The sequence below is a fragment of the Mus caroli genome, chromosome 14 (genome assembly GCF_900094665.2).
Source record: "Mus caroli chromosome 14, CAROLI_EIJ_v1.1, whole genome shotgun sequence".
Classification (NCBI taxonomy): Eukaryota; Metazoa; Chordata; class Mammalia; order Rodentia; family Muridae; genus Mus; species Mus caroli.
Window position 1 is genome coordinate 70181761 of NC_034583.1, and position 26038 is coordinate 70207798.

The 26038-nt window shown below is 38.6% G+C and overlaps 1 protein-coding gene across 4 annotated transcripts in view; it reads right to left on the reverse strand.

Annotated features, from left to right (window-relative positions):
* The window catches only part of Naa16 (N(alpha)-acetyltransferase 16, NatA auxiliary subunit), a 51994-nt gene extending 30211 nt beyond the window's left edge, over positions 1-21783 (reverse strand). For 3 of the 4 annotated variants that reach the window (XM_021182000.2, XM_029469128.1, XM_029469129.1), the window contains exons 1-9: positions 21610-21783; positions 17902-17986; positions 15556-15660; positions 14138-14295; positions 12586-12720; positions 8259-8412; positions 5859-5978; positions 1990-2085; positions 1038-1144 (exon numbers count right to left, since the gene is read on the reverse strand). In XM_021182000.2, coding sequence (XP_021037659.1) covers positions 1038-1144; positions 1990-2085; positions 5859-5978; positions 8259-8412; positions 12586-12720; positions 14138-14295; positions 15556-15660; positions 17902-17986; positions 21610-21663 — 1014 coding nt within the window. In that variant the 5' untranslated portion in view covers positions 21664-21783. Of the gene's footprint in view, positions 1-1037; positions 1145-1989; positions 2086-5858; positions 5979-8258; positions 8413-10548; positions 10667-12585; positions 12721-14137; positions 14296-15555; positions 15661-17901; positions 17987-21609 lie in introns of those variants that run through there. The other variant, XM_029469127.1, reaches the window with a different exon arrangement.
* Between the last annotated feature and the right edge of the window lie 4255 nt (positions 21784-26038).

Genomic DNA, 26038 nt, shown 5'->3' on the forward strand with positions numbered 1-26038 from the left:
AGGGAGGGAGGGAGGGGAGAGGGGGAGGGGGAGAGAGAATGAATGAGTGTGTGTGTGAGTGTGATGTCTGTGCATGTACCCTGTTGTTTGAAACCCGGGACTAGTTACTTATATGCGAGGCCACTTGGCACACGAGCCCCAGGAATCCCCATCTCCCCAGTACTAGATTGTGCGACCATGCCCACCTTTGCATGTACGCTCACATAGCAAGCTCTAAGTGCTGAATGAGCTATCCTCCCAACGCCTAAAACTACTGCACCTATTAGGATTTAACCTATTAACTAAAACTAGCTGTTCTGATTCCACTGACCTATTTCACTGTTAAATTCAGCGATCCATGCCAACTTTAATATGATCACAAACTGGGGAAAATAAAAAACAAACAAACAAACAAACAACCCTATACTGTGAAATATATAATGACTTATGAATATCTAAATATAAAGTTCTAATAATATGTTTGGTTTGGTTTTTTTTGGGGGGGGGGCGGGGGGAGCAGGTCTCACTATGTAGCCCAGACAGACCTGGAATTAACTGTGAAAGTCGTCAAGCTAGCTTCATAGTCTTGCCAGTTCTTCTGCCTCAGCCTTTCAAGGACTAGGATTACAAATGTGGTCCATCACATCCAGCTGTGTATCACTTTTCTTTTTTTGGTTTTTCAGGACAGGATTTCTTTCTGCAGTAGTACTGGCTGACCCAAAGCTTGCTCTATAGACCAGGATGGCCCTGAACTCAAGAAATCTGCCTACCTCTGCCTCCCTAGTGCTGGGGATAAATTAAAGGTGTGCTCAGCATATCTCAGTCTTTTGAAAATACTTTTCTTTTCTCTAAACTTTACAGCACCATGCACAATTCCTTTGTTATCACTTATACCATATGCATATACTTTCGGAATACAGAACTGATATATCAGGTACAACTATTTGGTATAGAAGATAAAAAGGGAAACGACACAATAGAGAAAATAATTAAATCATAATATAGTTTATAGAAATCTTGCAATAATAATAGCAAATCTGCATAAAAACCAAACTTACCTTTTCTGTATTACAATACAAAGATTTCAAAGTAGTGAACAGAGGTGGACACCCTTTGCTAAAGTTTGGTCTCAGGAACTTATCCATGAGTTCTCGAAATTTTTTACCTAGAGATAAAAGCAAACTGTGGTTGATTGAGTCAACTCTTAAAGAACTGAACAGATAAAGTTCCTTCAGAACAATGATTCTGCAACCAGATTTAAACCCCTGAAGTCAGCACTATCTTGTCCCATAAAAAAGCATACTAGCAATGTTTCAGTTGACATTTCCCCTAGTTTCCATAAGGAATGCTTCAGAAACAGATAAATGAATGCCTATGCAGCCTTAAGTATAATTTACTGACTACCTGACTGTAATCATAACTAGTCTCCCTAATCTCCCGAGTATAAACTTGGTCCGAACTCCTAAAGACAACTGATACAGTGTTTGCACATACTCTATGACAGGTACGGCAGTCAAGAAATAACTAATTATCTTCTGAAACACTAAAGTTGTACCACCAATTTCCCTGTCTGTTCACTCCCCAGGCATGTGTCAGGCCTCCTACTACACCCTTAGCATTATTCAGGTACTGGCAATACAGCACTCATTACTGCAAAAATGTAAAAATATTTACCACAGAGAACATCTTCTAGAGACTAAGAATGACACTGAAAGAATGTTACAGATTATACTGAACTAAGGCACTTAGCTATGAAATAATAAACACCTATTTACACCATCAAACAAGTACATTCCCTATTATTGCTACCTGTAACAAAAATGTCTAGAATCTTTGGTTGTTTTATGAGACAGAAGCGTGCTGTATCTCAATCAGGAGAATAAGAGTTACTTTTACAGACAGACAAACAGACAGACATAAAACTCTAGAAGAAAAAGAAAACTTAAACCACTAGTGGTATCTATTAATTTCAAAAGTACTATTGGCATTACAAAGATATCCTAGTAGTACCTGGGACGAAACTCAGCGGTAACCTCCTGGGTGAAAACGCTCTGGGGTGCTGCTTGCTGATGTCCTCATAAACCTGAAGCCTCTCGTCTAGAGAACCTAGTGTCAGTGAAAAGGTGAGATTATAGCATCGCAACTTTTATTTAAACTAGCAATCAACTTTAAGACAAAAATTGCATTGTCAGTATCAAAGCTGCTCACAATTTTGTACAAAATTACATTTAAAACTGTGGTGGTAAAAATACTGTAATCAGGAAGTCATCACCCTGATATGTATATGTGTGTAGGGTGGGTGTTGTTTGCTGTTTGTTGGTTTGTTTTTAGACAGGGTCTTACTACATAACCCTGGTTGGTTAAAGGCTCCCTACCGCACTGCTCCCAAATACTAGGATTAAATGCATGTGCCACTTCTTAAAATTATCCTTTGAAATCAAATCTCCAGGAAACCCATCTCTTCTCGACTGCAGACTACACACCACTCAACTGAACCACTTACATCAAGTCAGAGATATGCTGCATTTCTCTTCTCCTTAACTTCCAAACCGTAAAAAAGAAGATCACTCTATAACATATTGTCTATAAGATACCTTATATAAATCCTCTAAACTAATGGGGCCTCCCCTACAAGTCTACAATACCTATTAAGCTTAAGTAACAGTTTTAAGAAATATAGATTAAAAATGAACTATATTTCTCAATTTCTTTGACACTTAAAATCTTCAATGAAATTCCATATGAAACAAAACAAAACAAAAACCTTATTAAAAGAGATTCTTTATAGAGGTAACAGAGATGGCTCAGTCACTAACAGTACTTGTTTCTCTTGCCAAGTACCTGGGTTTAATTCCCAGTACCCACATGGTATCTGTAATTCCAACCCAGAGGACCTAGCACCCTCTTCTGGCATCTTTGAGCACCAGGTACACACATATATGCAGACATTCATGCACATAAAATATAAATTAGTGTAAAACAACAACAAAAAAAGAATAGATTCTTTAAAGTGGAAACTATTTCTCCCAAATAACACAACAGATGTGATAAATTCCATCCAAGAATCATTTAATTTTTAGTGCCATAAAGAAAATCCATACAAGAATAACATACTATATCCAGAATAGTAACTGTGTGAAATTCCTGCGCAATTTATAGATACTATCATGTATCAATCAGACTACCTATAGTAATGTTTTACGGAAAAATTAAACAAATCTATTTAAGATATAAGGTTTTAAGTATATTATAATTCAGATCAAAAAAATATATTTTTAAGAATAACCCATAGTCCCAGGCATGGTGGCACATTCCTTTAATCCCAGTACTAGGAAAGCAGGAGCAGGTGGGTAGCTCTGATTTCAAGGCTAGCCTTGGTCTACACAGGAGTTCCAATACAGCTAAGGTTGTACTGGAGATACTGTTTCTGAACAAACAATCTTTGGTAAGTGCAAACAAGTTATCTTCACAGTAAATGAGCTACTTGTATCAAAATTATAAAAGATTGTATTTGGCTGGGCGTGGTGGTGCACACCTTTAATCCCAGCATTTGGGAGGTGAATTTCTGAGTTCAAGGTCAGCCTGGTCTACAGAATGAGTTCTAGGACAGCCAGGGCTACACAGAGAAACCCTGTCTCAAAAAAACAAATAAACAAACAAAAAGCAATAGTTAATACTATCAAGCACTTTAAGATGTGAACTATGGCACACTCATTTTATTAAAACATTTAAGGACTTCATTATCAATTGCTATGTCAGTGTGGTAGTTAACCTTCACTGTCAACTTGAATGGGTTTGGAACCAAATAAAACAAACCTCTGGGAGGTTAAACAGACAAGGGAAAATCCAGAGAATATGAGTAGCACCACCCCGTGGGTTGGAAACCAAGGGTAGAAAGCGAGAGAAGGGGAAGCTAGCTGAGTGCTCACAAATCACCTGTTCCCTGCCACTTCCTGTCCCACCCCCAGGCCTACAATGGGCCAAAATAAGCCTTTCTTGTTTTTATCTAGTGACTAAGCATTTGTTAATAACTAGGCATTTAAAGAGAAAAGCCAGAGCTATTGTAAATTTCCAACTTGAATACATGTAATTTTTTAATAAATCTTTTTAAAATTTATTTATTATTATACATAAATACATTATGTAGCTGTCTTCAGATGCAATGGGCGTCAGATCTTGTTACGGGTGGCTGTGAGCCACCATGTGGTTGCTAGGATTTGAACTCAGGGCTTTTGGAAGAACAGTCAGTGCTCTTACCCACTGAGCCATCTCACGAGCCCATACATGTAATTTTTGCCTTGTTTTTTTTTCAAACAATATTCAATTAATATTTTAATTTTAATAATTTTCCTAAAATGATCTATTTAAAGAAAAATTTAAAACTGTTGTAGCTATTTCAGACATACTTTCTGTACATAAATAGCATTTTAAGTTGGGCCTGGTGGTATGTGCCTATAATCCTAGGACCTGGGATAGAAGAATAGAGCCCAAGGTCAATCCAGTTATGTATCAAGTTCAAAGGCAACCTAAGCTACAACACCTTGTCTCAATAAAATAAAATAAAATGAAATAAAATAAAATTATATCTATGATTTTAGGAATAGTAACTGCTCCTATCAACATTTAATTCTACAAATGTTAGATAAAATTAGGAATAACAATCTCAGGAGTTCTCAAAATCGTCACAGCTATCTAATTTCAAGATACATATTTTTCATTCTCTACAAACTGACTTGGCTTGAAAGAGAATGATTTTTATATTGCCTTTCTATACTATAGAACCTCAGTGAGTATTCTTTCACTCAATCATATTTAAAGTCTAAGATAACAAATCTTTAGTGATATCATAATATTAACTATAAAAATATTAATTAAGCCATTTTCCAGAAAGGAAATGCTCATTTTCCTCATCTCTCTAGTTAGCTGTTCTGTGTGTGTGTGTGTGTGTGTGTGTGTGTGTGTGTGTGTGCATGTATGCTTCTGCATGTTCATATGTGTAAGTGCAGGCATGTACATGGCATGGTATCTATAAGAGGCGAGGGGACAATCTCTTGTGTCAGTCCTCACCTTCTACCTTGTTTGAGACAGGGTCTACTGCTCACTGCTGCATACAGCAGACTATCTGGCCCACAAGCTTCCAGAGAGAACAGAGATTACCAAGTCCAGATTTACATGCGTCCTGGATATCTGACCTCAGGCCCTCACACTTCCTCAGCAAACACTTTATACACGGAGGCCTCTTTTGAGACCTGTATTTGTTTCTGAAACAGGGTCTTAATGCGTAGCTCAGGCTGCCCTTGCGCTAGTAAGCCTCCCACCTTAGCTTCCTAGGAGTACAGGCACGTATCACCATGCTTGACTCTTGTTTGTTAAAATATTAAATGACCCTTACTCTCACTGCCAAGTTCAGAGTTTATTTCTTCAGGATTCCAATGTATACTGAAGAAGATCAGCTGAGACATGCAGCCTCATGGAATGAACTATTATTGGATTCCTGGACTTTCTATCAGGAGAACATTGAACAACCATTGTTCAATAGTTGGACCACAGCCTGGAAGGTGCTCTTATAAATCCGTTTTTACATAAATACATATTCATTCTATCAGCCTGGTTCCTCTAGAGACCCTGAGTAATATAAACCCTAATATGAATTTAAAAAAAAAAAAGATTTAAAATGAGTAAAGGAATCTAAAAGCATCAATTAGTATTGTTATTTAAGTATGAACATTTTAGTTAATTTCCATGCCCCCATGTTATCTGTAATTTCACTACATGGAAAAACAACTGTTAATGCTAAAATCATCTCTTCTTAAAGATTAGTATAACTTTCATTACACTTGAGAAGCTGGCTAAGGAAGGGGAAGAGAATCATTACATACGGAGTTGCAATGCCTTTTCCAAGCCTTCATAGTAACACCAATTTTCAGCATTCCAATCAATCAAGTTTCTGAATACTTCACTGGCTTCTTTTAGTCTTCCCAATTTCAACAGCATTTCCCCTAAAATTAAGTTTTAAATTAAAATTAAGTTTACTTAAACATGACTTTTCTGACCAAGAGAATTCTCTCAGCATTAATGATAGTAAACAGGTATTTTAGGCAAAGCTCAATTCTGTGTGCTTCCCCGCTTGGGGCATGTTATATATTAATTAATGGATAGTTTGTCTTCAGAAATGAACCACTTTCATTTCTGACTCCTTCCCATCCCCTAAATATACATACACTAACTTCTTAGTTTAAAAAAAAAAAGTATCTTTCCATTTTACATATTCTTCTGTCCTCCCGGCGATAGCTAAAGCAAACAGTAAAACCCAACTGGCAAATCATCCAAATGAAACAGGCCAGCCTTATTACTGTAAAATCTAAATGTGTCTCCCTTGATCAGTTCCTGTATTAAGTAACTGTCCATTGTCTTGGTTTCTTTTCTAGATCATTAAAATTGCTTAAGTTAACTTAGCACAATTATCTAACTAAACATTATTTCACAACAAGAAACCACATAAGTCATGCTGACAAGTGCGTTGTCTTTTAGGTTCAAACCTTTTCCTAATTTACAAAACTCACAAGTAGATCTGGAAAGTAAGGCTCTAAAAGCCTCAGACACAATGGGAAGTACATTTAAACTAAGGTAAAGAGGCTTGTCTTAAATAAATGTACCACACATTCCTATTCCCCAAGGAACCAATTTCAAAGGGAATAAAAAGGCTTTGGAATATCTGTGATATTATTTAACATTCATCATACTGTGGTCGATGGCATATAATTTATTCATATTACTTTTCCATGTTACATAATCAATTTCCAAAATAAAATTAAACTAGGTATAATTACATCACACATAGCAACTTTGTGAACTTGGGCAAATAGTTAGGCTGATACAAAATGGGCAGACGTAACCGTTGGGTAAGAGAAACAGTAAACGTGCCCTAACTCCCACACAACTGTCCTGCGTATCCCATATATAACTGGCAGCAGCACATTTTCACTCCCATAAACATCTGTTATTTGCTACCACCATGAAGCAAATAGTGTAAGTATACACTGAACAAAAAAGTGCCCATACATACCAATTACGTGAAAATCTACTAACATTTACAATTTTTGAAAGCTTCTTAGTAAGCTAATGATTACAAATGACATAAATATTGGGATATTAAATGGACCTACAAAGTCCACTGGAAAAAAATAAAAATCACATAGTCCACTACCTCTAAGCCGTATTGAGAACTGGCTATTTTATTCAAGATTAGAGCTCCCCAAAACTTTGTTACTAACCTATAAATGAATGTGGTAATGAAGCTATTTACATGATTTTTTAAAAATGACACAAATGTCACTGTATCATACTTATTTTTAATAACTACATTCTTTCTTAATGCTATGAGACAAAGAAAGCCACGGAGAAACAGCTGCCTGAGAATATTAAAATTTAATCATAAAATAGCAATAACACACCAAGAAGGAAAAGTAATTGCCTTTTTCTTTGTTTCCATCAATTACAGGCAGTAGGATAAGAAAACAAAATAATTATATTTTATTGATAATTTGAAAAAGTATTGTCACTAATACTGATACTAATATTAATTAGGTATATTAAATCCTAATAATTATATTAATACCTAATATTAAGTTAGGTATAAGAAAGCTGGCTAGGTGCTTAAGAGCATGGATTGCTCTCATGTACTGGAGAGAATTTGGGTTTAGTACCAGCACTTAAACTGAGCCGTTTACAACCACCTATAACTGCAGCTTCAGGGGAACCAACGCCTCTCGCATCCCTGACAGCTGCACTCACCTATTATACCCACATAAACACACACCTACACAGTAAAATATAATAAAAAACAAACCTTAAACAAGTGAAGAAAAAACAACTAGAGGCTAGAGAGATGGGCTCAGTGGTTAGAACACAGGTACTCTTGGAGAGGACCTGGGACACAGCAGCTTACAACCTGATTCCAGAGGATCAAACTCATTCTTCTAGTCTCTGAAGGCACCAGTTATGCACATGATACACAAACATACATGCAAGGCAAAGCATTCATACACATAAAATAACTAGAAACCAAAGTGAGAAAAGGTTACAAACTAGCAAGAGGACAGCAGCTCCTCAGTTCCCCTATGTCCTCAAAAGAATGTCATGGTGATTAATAATGGTTTAGTAACCAAACGCTTAGCCAGCCACCAAATACACAGGGTTACTTAAGTGTTAAAACAAAACTTAAAGGGCCATTAAATAAAACAAAAAACAAAACAATAACAACAACTAAATCAACTTACCCTTAATTTCTTCCACCAAAAGTTTATCACATATCAACTTCTCATATGTTTCTATATGTTCCAAAGATTCCTGAAATAAATTTGCCTCTCTCATCACTTGATTCTGATATAGTAACAGTTCACTATATTCATAAGCTATTTTGTTGGGAGGAACCTAGAAGAAAACAACCAAATCATCTTATATAAATGATACAACTACATAAGTTAGTTACAGATCTCTTAATTTTTTTACTCAGGATTCATTTGCAGATTTAATGCTGAAGCAGTTAAAAATAGGTTAGCAAATGATTAATTCCATCTTTAAAATAAAACAGGTTTATAAGGCAAAGTGAAGAGGAACAGATTTCAGATTTGGGGGGGGGGGGGGGGGGGGGGGGGGACCACCCAAAGAAGGGGGGGGGGGGGGGGGGAGGAGGTTCGAGACAGGGTTTCTCTGTATAGCCCTGGCTGTCCTGGAACTCACTCTGTAGACTAGGCTGGCCCTGAACTCTGAAATCTGCCTGCCTCTGCCTCCCGGGTGCTGGGATTAAAGGCGTGTGCCACCATTCCTAATGAGGAACAGATCTTAAATCCAGATATAAAAGTAGATGACAGACATCTTAAGGAATCTACCACAAATTTTTAAAGAAAAAATAGGACCAATAGTGGAATTTAGCAAAATTTTATACAAAGTTTCTTCAAGAAAATACTGTGAGGGCCTGGAGATATGGCTCTCGGTTAAGAGCACTGACTGCTCTTCCAGAGGTTCAAATCCCAGCAACCACACGATGGCTTACGACCATCTGTAATGAGATCTTCTGGGGTGTCTAAAGATAGGTACAGTGTACTTATATATAATAAATAAATAAATAAATAAATAAATAAATAAATAAATAAACAAATAGGCTGGAGCAAGTGGGGCCAACAGAAAAAAAGAAAGAAAGAAAGAAAGAAAGAAAGAAAGAAAGAAAGAAAGAAAGAAAGAAAGAAAGAAAGAAAGAAAGAAAGACAGGACAGACAGACAAGACTGTGAAGCAGGGCATAGTGGAGTAATGTCAGCACACACAACTGTAATCCATTGCTCAAAAGAAGCAGATGCAAGGGAATCCAGAATTTAAGGCCAGCCTCAGAGATAGGAAGGAGGGAGGGGAAAGCTTCCTTGGACACCTCTTTCTAAATTACATGGTAAGGTCTAAGGAGAACCAAAGAGGTTACTCTCTTCCTGGCCTTTATACTACACAAGGGGACAGGAAGAACTGAGGCAGTATTATAAAACCGTAGGCATGGTCCAACACATCCATACAGAAAAAGTAAAACATTGTAAGCTGGCTCTGGATCAGATCAACAAAATCACTAACTTAACCTGGAATGACTAAAGGGAAAAACAGAGAGTATTAAAATCAGAAATTAAAGAAACATCACCACAGGCCTGAGATGATGATGGTGAAGAAACAAAAAGGAAGAAAAACAAAGCAAAGAAGATTAAGAGAATACCACAGAAAATTACATGAGAAGAAAATATAAAATGAACTAAATAAAAGCTTTTATAAAAACTGACTGGAGCCGGGCGTGGTGGCGCACGCCTTTAATCCCAGCACTCGGGAGGCAGAGGCAGGTGGATTTCTGAGTTCGAGGCCAGCCTGGTCTACAAAGTGAGTGCCAGGACAGCCAGGGCTACACAGAGAAACCCTGTCTCGAAAAACCAAAAAAAAAAAAAAAAACTGACTGAAGGGGCTGGAGAGATGGCTCAGTGGTTAAGACTGAGTGCTCTTCCCAAAGTCTTGAGTTCAATTCGCAGCAACCACATGGTGGCTCACAACCATCTGTAATAGGATCTGATGCCCTCTTCTGGTGTGTCTAAAGACAGCTACAGTGTGCTCATATACATAAAATAAATTTTTAAAAAAAAACTGACTGAAGATATAAAAAAATCTGAATAGCAATAGAACATAATAAACATCCCACAAAGACCAGGACTAGATGGCAGCACAAGTGCAGTCTACCAAATGTTTACAGAATTAGTGCCAATCCTTCAGGGTTTCAAAACAGAACAGGAGGAAACACTTCAAAACTTATACCGAAGCCAGTATTACCATGATACCATAAAGTAGGCATACATATCAAAAACAAAACAAAACAACAAAGCCCCTATAGACCAATATCCCTTTGCCCAGGGTTGGTGTGTGCATGTGGGTGGTCATTTTGTTTTGTTTTGAGACAGGGTTTCTCTATGTAGACCAGGCTAGTCTGGAACTCACAGAGATCTGCTTGCCTCTGCCTTGCTGGAATTAAAAGCATAATGCCTCCATACCCTGAGATGGTCGGTCAACTTGACACATTCTAGGATCATCTCGGAAGAGAGTCTCAATGAAGGATTGTCTATCACATTAGCCTGTGGGCATTTCTGTGGGAGATCATCTCAACTGATGTGAGAGAGATGACTCCTTTCACTGGGCTTGGGAAGCTGCACTGTATAAGAGAGAAGAAGACAAGCCAAAGACGTAAGTGCATGCATTCATTCTCTTGGCTCTTGACTATGGATGCCACTGGATATTCAAGATCTTGCTGCTTGACTTCCCTGATATGACTGTAACCTGGAATTATGAGTTTAAAATAAAACCCTTTCTCCCTTAAGTTACTTTGTTTAGGATGTTTTATCGGAGCAACAGGAAAGGAAAAAAAGACAGCTAGTATCGCTATGCTTCATTAATAATCAGTAAGACACAACTGGGCCAGGGAGATAGGTAAGCAGGCAGGGAGGGCTTTACAGCCTAAACGCAGTTCCCGGGAACTATCTGGTAGATGGGGAGAACCAACTTCTCCAAGTTATCTTCTAACCTCCATATGTTGCACAAATACAAAAAAATATTTTAAAAGAAAAGAAAATCAAGAGAGGTTAGTAAAGCCTTTTATTTGCAGATATAAAAATCAATAAATAACTGGCACAAGGTGTCAGCGTAACACAGAGAAACAAAATTCATCTAACAGTGCTGGTGAATGTTTAAATTGGTATAGCTACTTCACAAAGTGGTGACACCAGATCTAGCCCATACTTACAATCACAGAACTGTCACACTTTTGTAATTCCAGTTTTAGATTTACACTGAATACAAACACAAATGTAGCCAAAGAAGCAGCAACAAGGTTATTTATAATAGCACTGTTTTTAATAGAGACAAAGTAGACAAACTCTTCATTTATACAACAGAACAAGACACAGTATCTAAAAATGGATCAATGAGCCCTAAATTAACATGAATAAGTCTCCTAAATATTGAAGAAAAACTGACAGGTTAGGGAGATGGCTTAGGGAGTAAGATCCCTTGCTATAGAAGACGACAACCTAAGTTTAGATCACTGGAACCCACGTTAAAAGCCCATGTTAAAAGTGGTAGAATTGCATCAGCTGCAATCCCAACACAATTACAAGGAGATATGTGGCACAAACAGAACTGTTCAGCAAGCCACCAGAATGCAAAACACCGCACCAAAAAAAAAAAGGCCAAGGTGGAAGGCAAGAACTGACCTCTGGGGGTTTTCTTCTGACTACATATATACACATGAATAAAATAAAAACTATCAGGCTAGAAACAGTGGTACATGCCTATAACCCCAGTACCAAGAAAGGTAAGCTTGGAGGATCTTGAGTTCAGGGCCAGCCAGGACTACACTATGAAACCCTGCCTTAAAAACAAAACTATCATGTAATTTCTAAAAATATATACACAAGTCTGTATCTTTGATAGATTGATGCATGGCATACATATGAAAAGTTATCTCTGTACTAATTTCAGATTAGTGCTTACATCTGGAAAGGTGCAGGAAAAAACTTAAGCTACTTCTACATATTTTATTTTTTAAGTAAAACCTTTAACAATTATAGAAAATGTTAACATATGTAAATGAGCTAATATGCTTTGTATTTTTATAAAACAGGTAAGTATTCTAGATATTCCAAATACATTAACATAAAACAAAAACACACATACCATTTCCATATTCACAACTAAAGTAATATATATCACAGAAACAATCCTCCAGCTTCCAAATTCTTTATACTTTACTATTTTTTCCTAGTTAGGGCTACACGCCCATAACCCAACCTACGAGACAAGCCCTCTTCCCAAGCTGCACCACGTCATCATATTTTATTTCTCTATCTACCAGAGTATTGAGATTACTGCTCATAAAACTCAAGAATTAGTTTATTTTATACTGGGAATTCTGCACTTTAAACTTTTCCTATTTTGAAATATTTTTCAATTTTTTCAGTTTCCTAAGAAAAATTTAAAGGTAAAACTCAACTATTTCAGTCTGCAATATTAGGAAAAAATGTCAAAGTTCTTACTTGCTGCGTTTGTCTAAATTCTTCTAATAGCTTTAGCGCTGTATCATAATCTTTCAGCAAATGATAAGCGATGGCATATCCAATCCAGGAAGCACGCTGTGTTGGACGCAACTGAAGAAGTTGGTATCTCGTCTCCTAAGAAAGAATGTTTTTTCTCTTTATAAGTTCTTTATTTATCTAAAATGTTTATATTTCATCTGAATTTTAATACTCTTTAATAACACATCAATAAGTATCAGTTCTAAAATATGCTAAAAATGTGTTTCACATTTCTAATCTAAATTAAGTCTCTGTGCCTTATAGTCCTTGCTGTAAGGTTGTTATAAAATTAGGATAGCTTTTGATTATATTATATTTTCAAAAAATATTATATGAAATTTGCTCATTTACATTGTTGTAAGTGGCCTCGTATACAGGATGGACATGGAGGAAACAGTATGAGGCTCTTCCAGTGGAAATGCCCACTGCCAATAGAAAGCAGCTGAATTTCTGTAATATTATAGACAAAATATCAGAAATTCTCCCATGAATACCCTAGAAAAACCAAGGCGAGCAGAAAAGCCAACTTCTCCAGAGAGGCCCTACCTCCCAAGGGTACCTCAGCTCTTTCTCAGTGCTTGCAGCAGACTGAGTCTAGAAAATGTCTCTTCAACCTTGCTGACTGTTTCATCCTTTTCAGGTACTCTTGGCCATCCATGTCTGGCTCCTTTTCACAGAACATCAAGTTAACATCACTTTATCTTACTTTCACGCCTGCTTCTCTGTCACCCCCTCCTTCATTAAAGCATGGGTCAGTTTTTCTCTCTGGCAAATACAAGACTAAAGTGGGCACAAGTTCAGTTTCCAGGATCCATACTGGGCAACTCACAACTGCCTACAATGTTAGTTCTATGGAATCCAATGCCCTCTTGTAGCCTCCATAGGTACCTAAACACCTATGGACAGACAGACACAATACCATACACATAACTAAAGAGAAAAATGGATCTTCATGGCAATCCTTTCCGTATTATTTTATGCTAACTAATTTAATATAAAAAAGCTAAGTAATCTTCAGACTTTAGTAAAAGCTGAATGTCAAATCTATTCTCAGTTTAGCAAAAATGTTAAAACAAATGATATTAGAATAATATTTTTACACCAGAGACAATCATTTTTTTTAAATTGTGTGTGTGCATGCATGAGTGAATGTATATGTGCCACAGTACACTCGTGGAAGCCTGAAGACAACTTTCAGAAGTCTGTTTTCTCCTTCCACAGCTTAAGTCCCAGGGATGCCACTCAGGTCATCAAGCTAGGTGGCAAGCATCTTCACTCATTGAGCCATCTCAATTTACCCTTATTTAATGCTCAAGTGTGAAACTTTGTAACTATTATCACAGGACAGTCCAAGTGGGTATAGCATCTTGCCTTAGGCTCACTTCATTCTGAATTCATGTGCTATTAAAAATTTAATCTTTACACCAAGTGTTGTGGCACACACCTTCAACCCCATTGCTTAAATAAATAAATAAATGCCCTGTATTTAAAAAGTACATTTAAGACTACTTACTCGATAACCTTCAAGGTCTCTCATCTGAATCTGCAATAGGGAGAGATCCCTCAAGATTTGCAAATTATCTTTATCTAATTTGAGAGCATTTCGGTAGCACTTAATAGCTTCATCATACTTCTTATCAGAACGTTGCAGGAGGCCGTATACATGCCAACCTATCAAGTTAAGGAAATACAGACATCCACAGACACTACGATATGCTATGCGATAACCTCAAAAGTATTTCATCTGGAGTTTGTTTCACAATGATCTGGGATCAGAGGGAAAGGACAATTAGAAACAGGCAAGTATAAAAACAGCCAACCCTTGACTAGTCAGCTGAATGATGGGATCGCAATGATTCAACATTCAATTTCTCCAATTTTGTACGTGCTTGAAAATTTCCATAATATTTGTAGATAACTTTTAGAAAATTCTTGGCAAATTTTTTAACATTTTCCTACATTCAATTCCCTTGCTTTTGTAACCAAACAATCTCAAAATTCACTTATATAAAGATTGTCATTATTTTCTAAAATAAGTTTAGTTATCCAATTCATTTAATTCACTAGTGATATTAAAAGACATAAAATTAAGATTTATTCTCTTAGCTTATCTTATGCCAAACCCCCAAAACGGCCTTTCTCTACACTGTAGGGTAAAGTCTGAGATAAGAAAATAATCATTTAGTATTCTGAGAGACCCCTAAGTTAAATATGTGAAAATATGGAGACTACACATGGCAAATACTAACCATCTGCTAAATGAATTAAATGCCAGATATACAAGGGTACTATAAGACCACACACAAACATGGGAAATGAAAAAATTTCAACAATCCTTCTTTAAAGGTTTTTAAAATTGGTTTACATGTTGAAATACTAGCAAAAGAAAAGTACTGTAAAGATTCAGTAAAGTAAGTGTTATGTCTCTGTTAATAGAATTCAAGCTAAAGAAGCAGTTTTTCCTGACACAAAGTAAAACCTGGTTTCCATTTGCTAGTTCTGCAGTGCCAGGGGTTATACCCAGGACCCCCTGCACACACTGGGCAAGTACTCTACTACTGAGCTACAGATCCAGCTAAACTTGTTTTAAAAAGGTTTCTTCTAAATTGAAAATTTCCTGTAAAACTTCTAAAAGAAAATTCAAGAAACACAAATATTGATATAGATTAAAAAACTAAAATTCATTTTCTAAAGTAGGAAAATATCAGTTCATGGATGTTTAAGGAAAGAGCTGATCTCTGTTTCTCTATGAATATTTTCTTTAAAATACTCCAAAAAGGATTAAGGAACAAAATATTGCTAATTACTGATGCTGAGTAATGGGTAGATACATAGACTTCATTAAAATTCCTAAGATTTCAATGTTTCACAGATAAGTTGTAAAATTTGAATTAGAAAAGACAAAACCACAAAACGATGGCAAAAGGATACAGACATGACTCCTGACATCACTGCGAAGTCCTTTACGAACAAATTCATATGCTTCTTCTCTTTTTCCTAAACAGTTCAGTATTAATCCTTTCATAGCCAAAGTCTCTGAAATGAAAGATTCAAGTTACTCTCCTAGGACTTTGTTAGTACCTGAGATCTAAAGTACTAACTACGGGGCTTTTATCTTTTATCTTCATCACAAAGGTACAAATATTGGCTTGAAGTGTCTCCCCACCCCACTGAAACCAATTTTAACCAATCATAATCTAATTTATACCCCACAAAAAGATTGACTACCTAAATATATACATTGCAATCATTATCATCATATTCAATATTGAACACATTTTCTTTAACCTAAGTCCTATTCTAAAATGCCTTAGACTGGAATAGAGTTCTACCCTTTAGAAAGACTCTATATGGAGGGATTTATATTATCCTTTGAAAAAATTTAACAAAGCAGGCATCCCAGTTCTTTAGAATTAAATTTACAGTAATTCTATACTTTCTCAAGGCCAGTTCCTTTCTTTGTGTGTCTGTATATGTTTATGTGTGTGAGTGCAGGTGAATACATCAGGCACACATGTGGAAATCAGAGGACAACCTCAGACGTTATTCCTCAATGGCTCAGAAGCACACTGCCCACCAAAAATTGCCCCACCCCACTGAGACCAATTCTAACCAATCATAATCTAATTTTTGTTTATTTGTTTATTTAAGACAGGGTTTCTTTGTGTAGCCCTGGCTATCTTTGAACTCACTCTGCAGACCAGGCTCGCCTTGATTAAAGAAATACACCACCATGCATGATGGCTCATAATCTAATTTTTACCTCACAAAAAGAGTGACTCTATCTACTCAATTAAAAATATATATTGTAATCATTATCACCATTTTCAATATTGAACAGATTCTCTGTTGTCAACAAATATATTTTAATAATTCTACGTAAGCTATTTAACACTAGTTTGCATTTGGAGAGCATAACATTGTACTACCGACAAGCAGCCCAAGAAAATGTTAGGAAGTTAATGAAAGATGAAGATGATTTATAATAAAGTATTTCTCTGAAAAATCCACAAGGACTTAGATTGTAGCAGTGATTTTCAAACTGATCTCTGGAAACTGTATAGTTTTCAGAAGTGTCCCATTTTACAAAGAAATCCTGTCTTAAATAAAATAAAATAAATAAAAAATAAAAACTTTAGATTATGATTGGTTAGAATTTGTCTCAGTGGGGTGGGGCAATACTTAGTAGGCTGAGCAATTGCAAAGACCTGAATTCACATATCCAGAACCCATGTTAAGGTTCCATTTTCTAAAACTTCATAATATGAAAACTTGCACTTCCTTCAAAAGATTATCTCATAGTTTTATAAAGGTGAACAGTATCAGCCTATTTTCCTAATTAAATGGTCTTAAAAGTTGTCCAAGTCTAGTGTTCTAAGAGAACTTAGTTAGCTATGTTATGTTATGGACCATAATTTTCCAAGACCAATCTGATCCTCTCAACGAACAATCCCAACCAGTAAAAATGATGAAAAAAATAAATGTAGACTTTATTAGAAACAATTTAAAAAAAACCTTAACAACCTAGTTATGAATGGATGGTAACATATTTATATACAGACGAGGCAAATAGGAGGAGCCAGCTATGTGGCTTAGTGAGTAATCACTTGACACCAAGCCTGAAAACCGCAGTTCAACCCATGGGACCCACATGGTAGAAGAAAACCAATTGTTCTTGGACCTCCTCACATGTACTGTGGAATGCATGCAACCATGACATATACTCACACATGATAAGTAAACGTAGAAATAATAAAAACAACACAGAATACAATGTGTGTTTTTATCTTCGCATTCTATACTGCAAACAAGAGCCTACTTTTATATACAAGAAACTGAAGTAGGAAATTAGAATCTAGTCAGAGGAACAGATGAAAGAAATCTAACCTATAAACTGAGCATCCCTAGTCCAGAAGTCCCAAATTCTAAAGGATCTAAGAGTTGAAACTAGAATTTCAAGATGTTTTGAATTGGTGTGTATAACTGGTAATCTAAACAATTAATCCAAGTCTGAACTCATCTGATATCTGAAGCACTTCTGAGAGGGATGTTAACATGCACATTACCTCATCAAATTGTCTCTCACCGACTTCCTTATTAGTAAAGGCACTGCACATACTAGAGCATGAAACTAGCTCAACCTAAGATTCACTCGAAACATAACCAAGAAATGCTGAACATTCACGCCGAGAATCTGAGTGCTCCTCCACTTTCAGAAGCCCTGCCTGGTTTTAGAATTATATTCCCCAAAACACATTGCAACAGATGAGACAGTACCTCCATGTTCAGCAAACTTCGGGTTAGAAAGAATCATCTTGCAAAACTTGAGGCCATTTTTGTACTGCTTCTGTTCGTAACATTTCTAAAAGGAAACAGCAGGTTATTTTATAAAATAATGAACCAATTTTTATTATATCATATAAATTCAAGATCCAAAGTCTAAAATATGATAACATGCTCTTCTGTCTATATTAATCACAGCATTAAGTGCAGTTATATATGCCTTGACATGTAGCATCTCCACTATTATAAGAGATAAAGACATAAATGAAGAATAAACTCAATAAATGCATTATCATCAGCCAACACTGACACAGAATGAAGACTTTTAAAGCCATATGACTGTGACTTAGTTACCACTGACTGGCTTTCCCCAGTGCCTTCCTCCACTCACTCTCATCCACCTCTGTAACTTCTGTTCAACTTTTTTTTACACATGAGCCCTCGAATCTCTGAAGTCTCTGTCTATGTCTGGCTTATTTCACTTAACATGATGTCTAATTTCTTCCATGTTGCTGAAAACATATTTTCATTCTTTCTAGCTGATTACCATTCCATTGCATGTGCAGCACTGTTTTATCCATTGATCAGCTGAAAGGCATTCAGATCGTTCCCATTTATTGGTTTTCATGCACAATGTTGAACAGTGCTATAATGAACACTACAGATGGCTCTTCAACATACGGATCTCAACTCCTTTGGATATCCCCAGCAGTGGGATAGCAGGATCATAAGGTAATTCTATAGGTATTCTCATTTTAGTTTGACTTTCTGTTTGTTTTTAGAAACTCCCCCTATACAGTTTTTTAAGTGTGTGTGTGTGTGTGTGTGTGTGTGTACAGATCAGAAAACAATTTACAGAGTTGGTCCTCTTTTTCTACCTTTCCATGGGCTTCAGGGAATGAACTCTGTGGTGCAAGCACTTTACCTGCTAAGCCACCTCACTGGCCCACCACACTGTTTTCTATATTGGCGGTACTGACTTCCATTACCAAAAGCAATGTGCAAGGGTTCCATTTTCTCTACAACCTTGCCAACACTTCTCTTTCGTCTTTTTAATTATGTTTAGTTCTTATAAAAATTCCTTTAAAGTGGTGCTATCATCTCGCTTTATTAATGTGGAAAGTAAAGCGAGATACTAGCATGCAGATACAAGCCTCCTACCCTCTGCCTATCCAATACTATCTATTACTTAATTTCATCTGCTACCCAGTGCTATCGCTCTGTTGTCTCTGACATTCTAGTTATTTACTATCTATCTTCAGAACCATCCTGTGAATTCTAGGAGAATGAATGCTTTTAAAAAAAGATTTATTTTATTTTTATGAGTTCACTGTAGCTGTTTTAGACACACACCAGAAGAGGGCATTGGGTTCCGTTACACGTGGTTGTGAGCCACCAGGTGCTTAATGGGAATTGAACTCAGGACCTCTGGAAGAGTAGTCAATGCTCTTAACCACTGGGCCATCTCTCCAGCCCCCGGAAGAATGAATTCTTGTCTAGGTTTCTTTACACTAGACAAGTAATCAAGAGCTGTCCAATAAAATCATCCTCCTAGATTCACAGCAACAGGGCGCCAAGGGCATAGCTAAGAGGAGATTTTGGATGTGGAGGTGATCATTTCAAAGCCTTCATTAAAATATATTTAAAATGAATTTTCTTGATTGGCTCTGGGAAGATTACTAAATGGTTAGAAGACAAAAGTAACAGAAAAAATATTGAGCCATATGAATAAATTAAATAGCTATGTGGCCAAACCTGGTGGCTCATTCCCTATAATCAATCAAGCCCAGTCCTTAGGAAGTTAGTTGAGACAAAAGGCTGCCAGGAGTTCTAGGCTAGCCTAGATTATACAACCTACCGTGGGCTAGAGTGAAACTCTGAAACTTAAAGTAAAAAGTCTCAAAGTAAGTAAAATAAAATAGAAAATAGGGCCAATGAAATGGGTCAGTTAGTAAAGATGCTTGCAGCACGCCTGATCACCTGAGTTTAACTGTGGGAGAGGACAACTGACTCCTGGAAGGTGTCCTCGAATCTCTGCACAAACGCCATGGTGTGCACACATGCACACAAATAAATGCAGTAAAAAAACCTGTAAAGGTTCAACTTTGACTATTGAGGTTCACTTGACAATTAACAAAGACAGTGGGCTATAAGCAGAAGAAACTACTGAGGAAGAGTATCAAGTGTTCTTTAAATAATCCTGATCTTTGTCAGCTACCAAAGGAGTGAACACTTCTGTCATTTATTTGCCACACATGCTTCTCTACTAACTGTACCAAACTGAGATTTGAAACATTATCATCCCAAGGCTAAATGTGGTACCCAGAACTGTAATCCCATCACTCTCCAGGCAAAAAAGCAGATGAGGTCAAGGTTATTTTTGGCCAACCTGAAATATATGGCCATCTCAAAAAAAAAAAAAAAAAGTAGTCTCCCAGTCCACTTGTATCATTGTTAACATTCTCGATGCTACATGTCAAACTTCTGTTGGAGCCGGGCGTGGTGGCGCACGCCTTTAATCCCAGCACTGGGAGGCAGAGGCAGGCGGATTTCTGAGTTCGAGGCCAGCCTGGTCTACAAAGTGAGTGCCAGGACAGCCAGGGCTATACAGAGAAACTCTGTCTCGAAAAACCTAAAAAAAAAAAAAAAACAAAAAACTTCTGTTGGCTTGAACCAGTACTAGTGTAACTTTTTGTCAGGTGATGGCAACAAAGTATTAAGATCAGTGTTTCCTTACTCAACAGCTAACTGCTATTCAGCCACGTGCTCTCAATATAAATTCACCCTGAAATCTAAAAGCTTGCCCTGCAAGTAGCACATTCTCAAATTAAAAGGGCAGCTTAGAACATACAGCTATTAACTCGTTTTCTTTTCTAAATCTTTAAGAGCCCGGCGACATACAGAGAAGAAGCGTGTCGCCTCTCTCCTCCCTGAAGGGATATAACCTGGTCAGGGTGCCAAGGTGGCAGATATGCTGGCACACTCCCCAGAGAAAACTTCTTGTCTGGGCACAGTGGCAAATGCCTTGTATCCCAGCACTCGAGAGGCAAAAAAAAAAAAAAAAAAAAAAAAAAAAAGAGCAGCTCTAAAATCTAGGCTAGCTTTGTCTGCATAGAGAGATCCAGGCCAGCCTGGGCTACAGAGTGAGCATGTCTTAAGTAAACTTTAAAAACGTAAAACCGAACCTCGTTTAGCTGGGCATGGGTCTAACATGACCAAGGCAATTTGTTATTAATCATCATCATTACTATTATTATTCAGGCTTGCTTCAAAGCCACGTAAATGGTCTCAAGCACAAAGCCCGTCTCCGCAGCTTTCATCACCAGGACGAGTTAGAAGCAAGTTTCTGGCAAATCACTTCCAAAACCGGGCCAGCACAAACATGCAAACTCTCCTGCACAGAGGCATGGGCTCCCGGGGATCGCGGGCTCCATGTTCCCGTACCCCGCAAGCAGCGGTGCTTGGCCCAGCCTGGACCCGAAGCAGCTCGGACTACCCCGAGGGGGCGGACTGCAGGGACGCGCTGAGCCCGGCGCCGGGGTCCCGGCGACTCGGCCGGGGAACTTTCTGGAAAGCTCCCGCAGTGGGGAGCTCCGGAGTCAGGGAGGGTGCGCCGCGGGGGAAGGGAAGGAGAAGCAGCCGGAGGAGAGCCCGGCTCGGTGGGAAAGAAATCGCGCAGGGGTCGGGCGGGCCACCGCTCACCAGCACGCGCTTGAAGAGGGCGCTCTCCTTGGCGGGCAGCTGCACGCAGGGCATCGTGGCGGCGACGGGGAGGCCTGCTCGAGCGACCAGCCAGGACCCGGGCCGCGGGTTACCTCGGCGGGATGCCACGGGAAGCGGAACACAGCGCACTCCAGTGGGCGGCCCGGGAGGGAAGCCCGCGCGCGCCAAGATGGCGACCAGGGCTCGCCCCGCCCCCGCGCGGTGCGCATGCGCAGTCTCGCGGCCGAAGGAAAGACTAGAATCTTCTCCCCGGAGAGGTCTCCAGGTCGGTGCAGGGCTGTGTAGCTCCTGTCACCTCGTCAGTACCTAGTCATATACGCTCCCTAATCTCTGGACGCTGTTCGTCTCACGCTGGTTATTAGGCTTCTGCCCTAGATGATGTAAAACTGTTTTCCGAGTTAACTTTTGTTCTTTTGTTTTGTGCAGTGGAAACCCTGCTTAATACCATGAACACTCTTGATTTAGAATCCATTCGTCCTTCCTTTTCTTGCTGTTTTTAAAAGGACTCTTAAAAAGAAGCCTTATCTTTTCATTGCATATCAAAGTAGTGATCAGACCTTGAAATGATGAAACTGGCGAGACAGCTCCTTTAGGCAAAGGATAGGAAGAAGAAAAAAAAATAAATAAAAGGAGTCTCAGCCGCGTAGGGAACCCAACATTTTCAGTAATAATTGCAGAATTTTTATAGATCTACTGATCCTCGAGTCTACTGCCTCTTTCACCACATAGACTACCCAATAATGGGAAAAACAGGATACAATCCTAGAATGTTTCAGGAACGATTTCTCCAAAAAATAAAACACTAACAACACGCAAGAACATACAGATAGACATCTGTGACAAGAAGGATCACATACCGGATGTTGGTGTAGTATTAAAAGGTGTATGTAAACATATGTATATAAACATATAAATTCTGAATCCTAATTTCCGCACGTGCCTGTAGTAATAGTACTGGAAAATCAAGGGCAAGAGGATTACAAGTTCAAAGCCAGGCTAGGCTATGTAGTGAGAGCCTTTTTTTTTTTTTTTTTTAAAGGGGACAGGGAAGAAGCTACAGGCATCGGGAAATGGCACATCCTATAAAGTTCCTTCTCCAGAACCCTTTTGTTTGTTTTGTTTTTCAGAGACAGGGTTTCTTTGTGTACCTTTAGCTGTCCTGGAACTCACTCTGTAGACCAGGCTAACCTCAAACCCAGAGATCTGCCTACCTCTGCCTCCCTAAAGCTGGGATCAAAGGCATGCGCCACCACTGTCTAACATGGAAGGTGACTCAAGATAGGGTTGCCCGTGTCAATCACTTGCCAGAGATAACTATAGGTAATAATTCTACATGAGACACCACATTGACGGATGCAATGTTTGCTTTCAGGTGAACGTCATCCTATGCCCCCCCACACACACTTCATCCCCTATGTTTGAGAGGATTTGATTTTGTTTTGTTTTGTTTTGTTTTGCCTTGAGAGAGGGTTTCTCTGTCTAGCCTTGGCTGTCCTGAAAATTGCTCTGTAGACCAGGCTGGACCCAAACTTTTAGAGATCCGCCTGCCTCTGCCTCCCAAGTGCTGGGATTAAAGGCATGTGCCACGGATGCTTGGCCTGAAACAACGTTTTTTGTTTCTTGGGGGGTTTTTTGTTCATTTGTTTGGGTTGTTTGTTTGTTTGTTTGTTTGTTTGTTTTTAAAGAAGAAAAGAAGCCGGGCGATACTGAAGAGTGGACTCAGTCAAATATTCTAGCTCTTTCAGAGTTCCCAGCACTTGACAACCCCCTCTATACCCAGAGGACCTGAAGATTACTCCTAGCCTCTGTGCATTCTCTCTTTCTCTCTCTCTCTCTCTCTCTCTCTCTCTCTCTCTCTCTCTCTCTCTCCACACACACACACACACACACCACAATTAAAAATAAAATAAATCTTTTCTTAAAAGGAAAAAAAAATACATGGTGGCACACACTTGTAGTTTTAGTCTGGAAAGTTGAGAACAAATCCCTCCAGGCTAGCCTCTCTGGTGAGCTCTGTCCTAGTAAAAGACCCTGTCTCAAAAACCAAGGTGGACAGCTCCTGACTTATTTACACTTAAGGTTGCTCTCTGACCTCCACACACATGTACACACAGGTACACCCACTGTGCACACATACACATACGCACATACCTTACTTGTTTAGGCTATGGTAGGGTAAAACAGGAGGGCAAGAATTCAAAACAAAACAAAATAAAAAACCTCCACTAAGGCTGCAGAGATGGCTCAGTGGTTAAAAGCACTGGCTCCTCTTCCAGAGGACCTGAGTTCAAATCCCAGCACCCACACGGTGGCTCACAAATGTCTGTAATGGGGTCTGGTGCCCTCTTTCTGGTGTGTCTGAAGAGAGCAATGGTGGTGTACTCATATGCATAAAATAAATAAACAAATAAATCTTAAAACAAAACAAAAGCTCCACTATCTGCGCTGCGGCAATTCCAAGCCCAAAGCTTGGACTATATAACAGATATAATGTCTGCACAAACAGAAAGCCTAAATGAGCCAGCAGCTGTCATTTTATTACTGCCTTCCTGTTTTGTCTGGAACAAAACTTATTTCTACCTTTCAACAGGAAATGGAGTTAGAACATCGTTGTGATCTGCTGCACAGCAGGATTATATGAATGTAATGCTTAGTCATTTCAAAGCCAAAACTAAAAGAAAAGTGCTATGCAAATCAAAACGTGGTGTTTCTCAGAAAGAGAGCCAAGTTCTGACTGGGAGCATCTGGGATTTCTAGCTAAACATTCCTTCCTGGCACTCTCGACAGGCTGTGCCTCCTTTAGAATCATGCATTAAGTAAAACGACAGTACAACCACATGCCTCTTTTGTATAACTCGCTGACACAGTAAAATCTAGGAGTTGGCTGTTATTCCCACCACCCATAATAACCATGCGATTGAAGGCTGTTGAGGAGACAGCTGTGGTGGTTTGAATGAAACTTCTGTGAACTCACGTATTTGAGTGCTTGGTCCCAGCTGATGGCACTGTTGGGGAAGGATTAGGAGATGTGGTCTTGTTGAAGGAGGTGTGTTACTGTCGCTGGGGGTAAGGGGAAGAGGCTTTGAGGTTTCAAAAATACCACATCATTCCCACTTAGCTCCCACTCTATCTCTAATTATTGTCTCAACATGTAAACTCTCAGCTACTGCTCCATCCCTGTGCCTGCCTATCTGCGGCCATCCTCCCCAACATAGACTCATCCTCAGAGGGGTATATTCTAGAAGGAGAGATACTAGAATGCTGGCACCTCCCCTCACCACTTTGCTTCCCAGTTCTTATAAGGTAAACAGACTTAACACCGTGTTCTGCCTTGCCAAAGGTCCCAACGCAAGATGTCCAGGAACTGAAACTTTGACAACTACGAAGAAATTATTTCCTTTTTTGTTTTGTTTGAAGTTTTGGGTTATTTGTTTGTTTGAGGGTTTTGTTGTGGTTATTGGTGGTAGTGGTTTGGTTTTGTTTGTTTGTTTGTTTGTTTTTAGAGACAGGGTTTCTCCTTATAGCCCTAGCTGTCCTGGAACTCACGCTGTAGACTAGGCTGCCCTCAAACTCACTGAGATCCACCTGCCTCTGCCTCCCAGGTGCTGGGATAAAAGTCATGTGCCACCACACCTTGTAACACATTTAAAAAAAAAGATTTATTTTATTTATATGAGTACATTGCAGCTGTCTTCAGACACACCAGAAGAGGGTATCAGATCCTATTACAGATGGTTGTGAGCCACCATGTGGTTGCCAGAAATTGAACTTAGCACCTTTGGAAGTGCTCTTAACCGCTGAGCCATCTCTCTAACCCAACACATTTTTTAAAAAGTATGTGCAGTGCCCATGGAAGACAGAAGAGGGCACCAGATTCCCTGGAACTGGGGTTATAGATGATGTGAGGCATCATATAGGTGTTAGGACTGCAGTCCATTTTCTGTAAGAGCATCAAGTGCTCAAAAGTACTGATCCATTCCTCCAGCCCCAACATAGTTGATAGGGAATGGTTTGGTAAGCTTTAAATATCCTCTTTCAAGCTGAGTTGGGATGCATGTTTGTAAACCCAGATCTTTGGTGGATAAATGCAGGAGGAACAGAAGTTCAAGGTCATTTTTGGCTACAATAGCAAGTTTAGGGACAGCATGGGCTACGTGAGACTCTATCTCAAATACCAACTAAATAAATATGCCTTTTCAATTACACTGTGTGAAGATCTCTTTCTGCATTAATTATCATGCCCATGCCACATTGTTTTCTTTGTTTAAAAAGTTGGCAAATCTGGTCAAGGAAGGAATAAAGAAAGAAATCAAGGACTTTTTAGAGTTCAATGAAAATGAAGCCACAACATACCCAAACTTATGGGACGCAATGAAAGCATTTCTAAGAGGAAAACTCATAGCTCTGA